Source organism: Benincasa hispida, chromosome 1, assembly GCF_009727055.1.
Source record: "Benincasa hispida cultivar B227 chromosome 1, ASM972705v1, whole genome shotgun sequence".
NCBI classification, from domain to species: Eukaryota; Viridiplantae; Streptophyta; class Magnoliopsida; order Cucurbitales; family Cucurbitaceae; genus Benincasa; species Benincasa hispida.
In genome coordinates this window covers 17,737,492-17,746,332 of record NC_052349.1, presented here as the reverse complement: position 1 = coordinate 17,746,332, position 8,841 = coordinate 17,737,492, and the positions used below count along the sequence as shown (strand labels likewise).

Genomic DNA, 8,841 nt, shown 5'->3' with positions numbered 1-8,841 from the left:
AAGGAAAAGAGAAGTGTAAAGCCATAACAAAAACAATAGCTTGTGGAAAAAACCATAAGAAAACCTAAATCGATAAACACTTATGGAAATTAGAATAAATTTATTAAGAATATGTATAAAATTATGAAACAATTCAAAAATTAGAATAAATTTGAAATTTGATCATTTATGGAAATTTAAAATATAACATTTGGTAGAAAAATCTGGAGGGCAGTTAAACTATGAACCAGACAAGGGCAAATTAGGTATTTAGAAATTTGTAGTCATGTGCATGTCACATGAATTGCTAAAAGTTTTATTATTGGTTGATTTTACTATTTTTCAAAAAGAAACCCTAAATTTTGTCATACGCTTCAATTCCCTAAATTATAATGGATTTATACTCAAGTCAGTACCATTGCAAGTTCAATGTTACTTTCGATAATTTTACTTTCATGATTTAGTCACTAAAATTTGATGTGTACCCATAGATTCTTTATACTTTAAAATTTGTACTAATTTAAATTTCGTTGGGTAACCATTTGATTTTTTGTTTTTGAAAATTAAACATACTTCATGCACATTTGATTTGCATATTTCTTTAATTACAATGATTGAATTCTTAGTTAATTTTTTTTTAAAAAAAACTTTTTAAAAGCTATTTTTTTTTTTAGTTTTTAAAATTTGATTAAATCTTTAAATCATTAGTGAAAAGTAGATAACAAACGAAGAACAAAATTATTACCAACCGGAACCTTAATCTTTAAACTTTAACATGCGACAATTTCGTCGATCTACTTTCAAACTTATATTAATTTGTAGCAACTATCGTTAAAATTTCATTCAACTTAGTTGTGAATTTTTTATTATATGACTCATTAAATCTCAACTTGTAAAAGGTAAAAAGACTAAATTGATACTTATTAAAATATCTACATGTACAAAATTGTGACAAACTTCACGAAAATTTCTTAATTATTCTTATTACTTTCATATGCTGTCTTTTATTATAGACATTTCGTCTGACAAATTTGTAAAGGCAATACATCTGTGATTACTAAAAGCTTTTTAAAAAAATATAAAAACGAAAAGAAATTGGTAAAAGTGTTTGTGTGTTCCTGTAGGGTCTTCTAAATGGAATTTGTCAGCAGAGTAAAAAAAATAGATGAATAATTGAGGCATACTCTTTTTACACTTACTGGATCAATACAAGGTTTCAAACCCTACACTACAAACTACAACTAGAACTACAACTACCACAATCTAAGCCTAATGGTGGGAACAAATTTGTGGACAAATATTTCTATTCCAAAATCTTACTTCTGCTGCCTCAAGGGGGGATTTTATTCCAATAAGCTCTTATTTCTGGCAACTTTAATCTCTTCATCTAGAATTAGAATCGTTTTAATTTACATGAACCTACCATGCTTTCAACGCTGATTCAGGTTGTTTGAATCGTATTGCTACATGTGGAACGGTTTCCTCGGCGTTGGTGCTCGGTTCTCCATGGATTGCAATCTTTGCTTTAGATGGAATACCTCTACCTGTAACCATACAATTGACTTTTTTAGATCGAAACAACTGCTATCATTGCGGGGGAAAACAAATATTAGGATATATAAAAAGATCAAGCTCAAAAGAATCCCACCAAATAAAGGCTTTCCAACTAAGTAAAATGTTACCCGGGGATAATCGTAACCACACAATTGCTGACTATTGGAACTAGGGATGGCCATTCAAACCGCAAAAATTGAACTGTTTCTAAAAACCGAAGCAAAAACTAAGTGAAACTGAAAAATGTGGTTCGGATCGGTTTGAAGAAATTTTGAAACCAAATAAATTCGGTTCGGTTCGGTTTCAATTTCGAAAACCAAATTTGAAATCGAACCGTTTTAAATTGAAAGAACAAAACCGAGTTTAAAACCGAACCAAACCAAACTGCTTTTTAATTTAAAAAAAATATATAACATAGATTTTTTTAAAATACCAAAACCAAATCAAACCGAACCATTTTTTAATTTTTAAAAAATTATAACATAGACTTTTTAAAATACCAAAACCAAATTTAAAACCGAACCGAACCGCATATATACAGTTCGGTCGGTTCAGTTTGAACCAATAAATCAATTCGGTTCGGTTTCACATATTAGAAAATTCGGTTCGGTTCGATTTGACCACCAAACTGAATCAAACCAAACCATTTCCACCCCTAATTGGAATAGAATAAAAGAAGTATGATGAATGTGCTCCTTACAAAGCACCAACATTGAAAGCACGTTGTAGAGCAAACATTCAATTTGGTGCTCGGTTGCCATAGATGTCAAGAGAGTATTTGGAAGTGATTATGAAATGGTCATAAAATCAGTGTTGTCATTATTCAAGAATTAGAATCACTTCGAAACAAGTTTTTAATCATTCGAAGTCAATTTGAAATTTAATTTTACACTTTTAAACATGATGTTAAATCAAATTTTATTTCAAGACATTAACGTGTTTTGAACTGATTTTAAACATGATTTCAACTATTTCAAAGTAACCTGCTTGGTTACTATGTTCACAAGAACGAAATTAAATGGTAGAGAGAAAAAGAGCACAGTTCCAGCTAGTTTGAGTACCTGTAGTTGGAACGCCCTTGACCTTTCTCCAGCAAGGACTCCTCTAGTAGAATGAAGCTCCTACAGTAAAAAATAAGGTCCAATACTTGAGCCTCATGGCACATAAATTCGTAGGTATACAGTACGACACGACCGTAGACCGTACCACGATACGAGAATAATAATACCTTCTGGGTGTCATCCAAAACTGCTTTGAGGAAAGCAACATCATGTTCAAGGCGTACATTGTCAGAGTGGACAATATTTGACAGACTATTAGCTTCTTCTTTTGCTATTTCTACTCCTGCTAGCTTATCTCGCAGCATCTCCATCTCCTTTATCATATCAGCTATTCTTTTCTCCATCTCCTGCCGGATCTTTAGAGCAGAGGACAAATTTTTCTCCACCGCTTCTCGGCTCGCCATGGCTGCTGCTAATTGCCCTTCGAGAACTCCATTCTTTCTAATTAAGGCCGCCATTTTCGCTTCATAGAATTGATATATACTTGAAAAAGTGGATGACGTTACTATTTTACCACTGTTTTCACTGAATAGATCAGTATTATCGATGGGATGATATCCAACTCCTTCCTTGAAGGGATTTGAGCTTTCATACTCGTATACGGAAGGCAGTGTCTCCCCATGGTATTCACCTCCAGATTGAGTCAACTTGTTTTCTGTTACCTACACCAACCAGTCATGAATTTATGAAATTTGCTAAAAAATAAACGCAAGGGATTCACATCACTTTAAACTTTTTCCTAATGAAATATGCAGAAAGGTGGGAGGCAAAATTCAAACAATATCCTACAATAACTGGAACTTTATCAAACAGTGAAGGTTAGGACTAAAAGGAGAGAGACATAAAAGTGCCAAGATCAATAAATATAAATACACTATTGTGCTCAATAGGTATTACTTGCATAATGGAGAGTGATAACAATATAACCAACTGGAATTACCTGAGAAGTGGAGGAATCATCTTCTGGAGTCTTGGTTATCTTAGTAGTTTTGTCAAAAGCTTCATCGTTATGAAATTGCTTGCGGAGTGAAATATTTCCAGGAATAGGATTCGGATCAACAAGTGAGGTCTCTGAAATGGATTTTCTTCCAGAGCCATGTTCAATAGCAGAAGCTAGATTTTGTCTAGCAGTTGAGTCAACTGAACGTGTGAGGAAGCATCATTAAGTTTCCATGCAAAGTTGAAAAAAAAAAAATACTTGAATTGAACTAAAAGTTTCCGGGATTTTACTAGGATTGGATCGGTGCCTCAAAGATGGTTCCTTCTTTTCCATGGTCAATACTTCAACCTGGGACAACCATGAAGGGAGAATTATAAGAAAACAATTTAACATTTCGGCGAGTAAAAGAATAATACTTAATATAATATTGAACGTTACCTGATTTGATGGCTCCTTTTTGGATCCCCCAAATGCTAGAAGAAAATCCTTCTCCTTGTGCTGCACGAGCACTAAGCTGAAACCCTAATAACACATCTATCTTTAAGTATCCATTCAAGAATGGTTGTTCCACAAAGTAAGAGTTTGGTTGTTAACACAATATATTAACTTCAAATTATTTTCCCATAATATAATTTTTTTTTTTTTTTAAGGATAGCTGGTATACGATCGAAACAATTATACATTCAAGGTGAAAGACCTACTTGGAAAGTGCGTGACTATGTGCTACTGGCAAAATAATGTCCAAAAAAGATTGTTTGATTCAAAGCCAGGCTTTTAATCACTGATCATGAAAAGAGATTGCAGGCCCAAAACATAAAATTTCTAACAAAAAAATGTGCACTAAGCAGTGACCATCCTCTGAGTTCACCGCAAGAATTGATTAAAACAATAATAAAGTTCCATTATCAAGTTTTCCCTTCTAGAGGGAATATAAAGAACTATTAAATAGCAACTGGCCACCATACAGCAACAAGCAAATTAAAAATCTTCCCCACTAACCTTATTGGTGGTGACAGAAGATGGGGGTGATGTGACAGCAACAGACCACTCGAGTTTCAGCACATCAAAGATCAAAGTATCCGCATGTCCTGGGAGCGGAGGGAAAAAAATGAGAGAGAGAAATCAGTTCATGGTAAAAAAGATACATCATGTAATTTTTGAGTACGCATTATTATTTAATGCTGTACACAGTGATAAAACCAACATTAAAAGAAAAAGGGAGTGAAAAGGGTTCTGATAGATGTGCCAAGGGTTTGAAGATATTGAACAACTTTTTTTATAGGAAGATATTAACCAAAATGGAAACTTGAAATGCAATCGTCAGTAGTTGCCAAACTTGGAATAATTTAAAGGGTAAATAGCGAGTATCATCATCTTATTCCAGAAATTGACTTAAGATTTATTGAATTACACATGGCTGAGCATCAAAACCAGATATCTTGATATGAAATAGACCATAGAGAGAGTAATATTATAATTCCATTAAATCACATTGATCTCAAATACGACACAAAAAAATTAAGCAAGAGAAGAGGTTCAAGCATTTGCTTCTTTGACCATGAACATACTCTTTTTTCTGCTTCCACCCCCTGCTATGCACCATTTAGTTCCACACAGAACGCCACAGCAACCAGCTCTTGGTGATGGATGGAAACCCCGTACCTTTATTCTTGACCATACCATCTGGCAAAGGTACAAAAATAGTTCTACATAGAATCAGGATTATATTCGAGTGACATTCTGGACTATAGTCAGGGTTAACTTTGTAAGGAAGCATATTTACATACTGTTTCAAAGTCAAGGGAATATAAATCATTCAGGGTCCGGGATTTTGACGTCCCTCCAAATATAAGTAGAGTTTTATCATCAAAAAGAGCAGCCACATGGTTGGATCTAGCAGAAGGTCCTGTTCCTCTGACATGTATAAGAAATTATAAGGAGAAGAAGAAAACATCTAATATCCCAATTTGTGTAAGAGAGAATGGAAAATTAAAGGTTCTCTTAAAATAACATAGCATTAATTATGCAAAAGTTCAGGAAAAAGTACTACTAAGAATTCAACCAACGCCAAGGTTACTCACGTGCAATGTAGAGGGAGCCAAGTAAAAGATTTAAGGTCAAACATGTGAAGGTCGTTCAGTTTTCTCCTCCTACTATCTTCACCTCCAAAAAGGATTAAAACAGAACTAGCTCTAACTACAGTGTGACCACTTCTAGCAACCTGCAATAATTAAAGTTGTAGGGGATTTGTATTACAAAGATTTCCACTAACATTTAAATTTGACAAGGTAAAGAAAATATAAAACATTACAGGTATATCTCCCTTTGCTTCCATCAGCGACCAACATTCTGTCTCTGTGTCAAATGCCCACACTGCAAGCACCACAAAGATTAGCTTACAAAACAGAAGGAGAAGCAATATCAATATTAAAAGTAGAATATTAACCTGCCACTCTCTCATTTCCTGGCTCTGTCTTACCCCCAACCAAGAGAGCTTTCTTCCCCCAAGAAACCTTAGAAAACAAAAGCAGATATATATTTTAGAGATGCAAATTGAACAAAAGTAGATGCCATAGAGTGCGTGATCACACTGTACTGAGTGAAATAGATGACACTATTGTGCATTAGAACTTGTCTCCATGGACGCATAGCTTTCCAACAATATATATATACACAAACATGCAGTCGCTGTCTATTGTTATTTGTTACAACTTACCAGGCTGTGACCCTTGCATGCAGGGATCTTCAATGGCAGTGAGCTAGGTGATAGGTAAAGCTTTGATGAGGCCCTGCTCCAAGTAAATTTATCAAAATTAAGAACCTGCATAGAAAACGAAATAATCACTATCCACACAGGCAAAGCAATCACTTGAGTGACTCACATCATAAACTAAACTCCATTAATTAATATTGTACTATGTTGGCGCTACTATGTTGGTGCAAGGCAAAATGAATCTTTCAGACAGAAAAAAGATTTCCTACCTGTACATCATCTAATAATCCATTCCCAGATTCACCACCAACAACAATCATTTTATTTCCAATCACAGTTGCGGCATGCTGTCAAAAGAAAAGAGCAACAAAGTCAAGTCACCTTCTTCACAATAGAAGAACCACACGTGACCAAACCAAAGTAAAATTCATTAATGGCAATGGAAACCAGACAATATACATTGAAACGAGGAGCTGGTTTTTCCCCTGCAATTGACAAGACCATCCAATTCTCAGACTGTCCCGAAGCACCATTATTACTAATATCAGGAACGTCAGAAGCTCGTTGCCCATCATCATGCTCTTCAGAATGCCTACTTGCCGGTGCAGCACATTCACTCTGCAAGGAATGAGAGCTTAAGAAACAAGCTATTCTACTTCAAACACAAATCTAAAGCATCCAAAGAAAAGAAAAAAGAAAAAATAGTCTTACATTGGAGCTGCTCCCTCGTTTGGGGTGTCTTATAGGACTCCTAGTTCCCTGAGCAGGATCCGTAAGCTGAACTTTCAATCTACAGTAACGAAATACAAATTTTCAATCAAAATAAGCAAAATGTGGGCTCATTAAGTCGCATTTCTTTGTAGTTAGCAAGATAGAGAAGCTAAAAGTAAAAACAAAACGAAGCAACGAAGCAACGGAGCAACGAACCAATTTACTTAGATATATCGTCGAAACTCCTAGAAAAAACTCGCTCCAGAAATTTCAGAAGTCAAATAAATCTACAAAAGCTTCAAATATTTCCTCCATCACAAAATAACAACATGTAAACCAGAACAATCACTCACCTTCCAAGCTTCATTCGCCTTCGAAACCCGAACATTCTCATCAACTAAAACTTCTTCACCAGCACCAAAAGAAACTTCCTCTAACTCCAAACCCTAACCACTTCAAGAGAACACAGCTACATTAACAGCAAACGAAGCTACACAGCCGCGAACCAAAAAACAAAAACCTTCGTCGAGTCCAGATGAAGCTGCGGAATGCAACAAAACAACCACAGCGGAGCACAGAAGTATTCAATACGCAAGCTGGAAATTGAAGCCGATGTCGATGGAAAAGCTCAGAAGAACGAAAAATAGAAAGAAATCAATAAAAAAGACATTGGATCCGGCAAAAAGGCCAAACTCCGAGGAGGATCGGCTACTTTTTGCTTCGTTCGTCCACTTTTCAGATGCGAGTGGGGAAGAAGAGAGAAGGAAGAAAGAAAGCGACCTTAAAGGAGGCGCAGTTTAGCATAGACTTTGTCTTGTAGTAATGGCGGAGAACGGAGAATGCTAGAATGCGCCATGTGAAGCTTTTGCAGGTGAAGAAGCAGACAAAAAGAAGAGTGAAGTGAAGGAAGTAGAAAAAGAAATGACCGTTGATTTTGGAGGGAGGAGGGGTTTATCTGCTCGAGAGAGAAACAGTGGTGGGCCACACTGCATTTACTTCTTTTTTATATATATGAATATTATTTTTTGGTTCCTTATTTATTTTATTTTACCCGCTCAATTCGTTATGAAAATTGTTATAATCTTAATCGAATTTTATTAACAAATCCATTGTTATCACAAAGGTAATTAAATTATTTTTAATCGTATTTACCTAAAATTAATAATTTTATCAAATTTATTGTTATCGCTATGGTTATCTTTACCCTAGTCAAATCGTAACAATAACAGCATAATTCATAGTTTTTTTTTTCTCTAAAACAGTAACCATAATCATAATCATAATCATAATGACTATAGTAATAATACAACTTAATTTTCGGACGTAATTCAATTGATCACCTAACAAACATAGAGGGAGAAAAAAAAATCACACTTTCCAAATTACCTTTCATTTATTGTGATACACCTTCCGTAAACGTTTGCAAGTTACGAGTTTATGTTAAATTATAAGTTTAACATTTACTTGTTTGGTTTGTTTGTTTTTTAATAGAGTGTTTATTAAGTTTTTGAAAATTTTAAGATATTAGTTAGTAAGCTTTTACATCTAATTCGACTCTAAACTTTCAAAAGTTTATAGACCATATAGACACAAATTTCGAAATTTATGAACTAAACTTATAAATCGATGTAATCTTTTAGAATGTGACATTTGAATACTTGGTAAATATCCGATGATAAAAATAATGATGATGACTGTTATTATTTAGTTTTCAAGTTTAAAACATGTTTTTTTTTAGTATAGTAATTACACAGATGAGGAATCAAATCTCCAATCTCTAAGGTGAAAAGTTATGTCAATTGTCGTCGAGTTAAACTCACTTTGGATTGTAATTGTAATTACTAAGGATTAGATGATAGAATAAATAAACTTCCAGGTATAAA

General features: G+C 34.3%; 1 protein-coding gene across 1 annotated transcript; it reads right to left on the bottom strand.

The window, feature by feature from the left end:
• Nucleotides 1–1,126: 1,126 nt before the first annotated feature.
• Nucleotides 1,127–7,713, bottom strand: LOC120076871 (acyl-CoA-binding domain-containing protein 4). Its single transcript, XM_039030854.1, has 17 exons — nucleotides 7,312–7,713; nucleotides 6,959–7,037; nucleotides 6,707–6,865; nucleotides 6,517–6,594; nucleotides 6,251–6,355; nucleotides 5,981–6,047; nucleotides 5,846–5,907; nucleotides 5,616–5,755; nucleotides 5,322–5,448; nucleotides 5,103–5,217; nucleotides 4,534–4,622; nucleotides 3,973–4,056; nucleotides 3,825–3,882; nucleotides 3,535–3,734; nucleotides 2,762–3,256; nucleotides 2,595–2,654; nucleotides 1,127–1,523 (listed from the first exon to the last, which is right to left on the bottom strand). Exons 1-17 carry the CDS (start codon nucleotides 7,350–7,352, stop codon nucleotides 1,443–1,445), a joined length of 2,040 nt encoding a protein of 679 aa, XP_038886782.1. The 5' UTR covers nucleotides 7,353–7,713; the 3' UTR covers nucleotides 1,127–1,442.
• Between the last annotated feature and the right edge of the window lie 1,128 nt (nucleotides 7,714–8,841).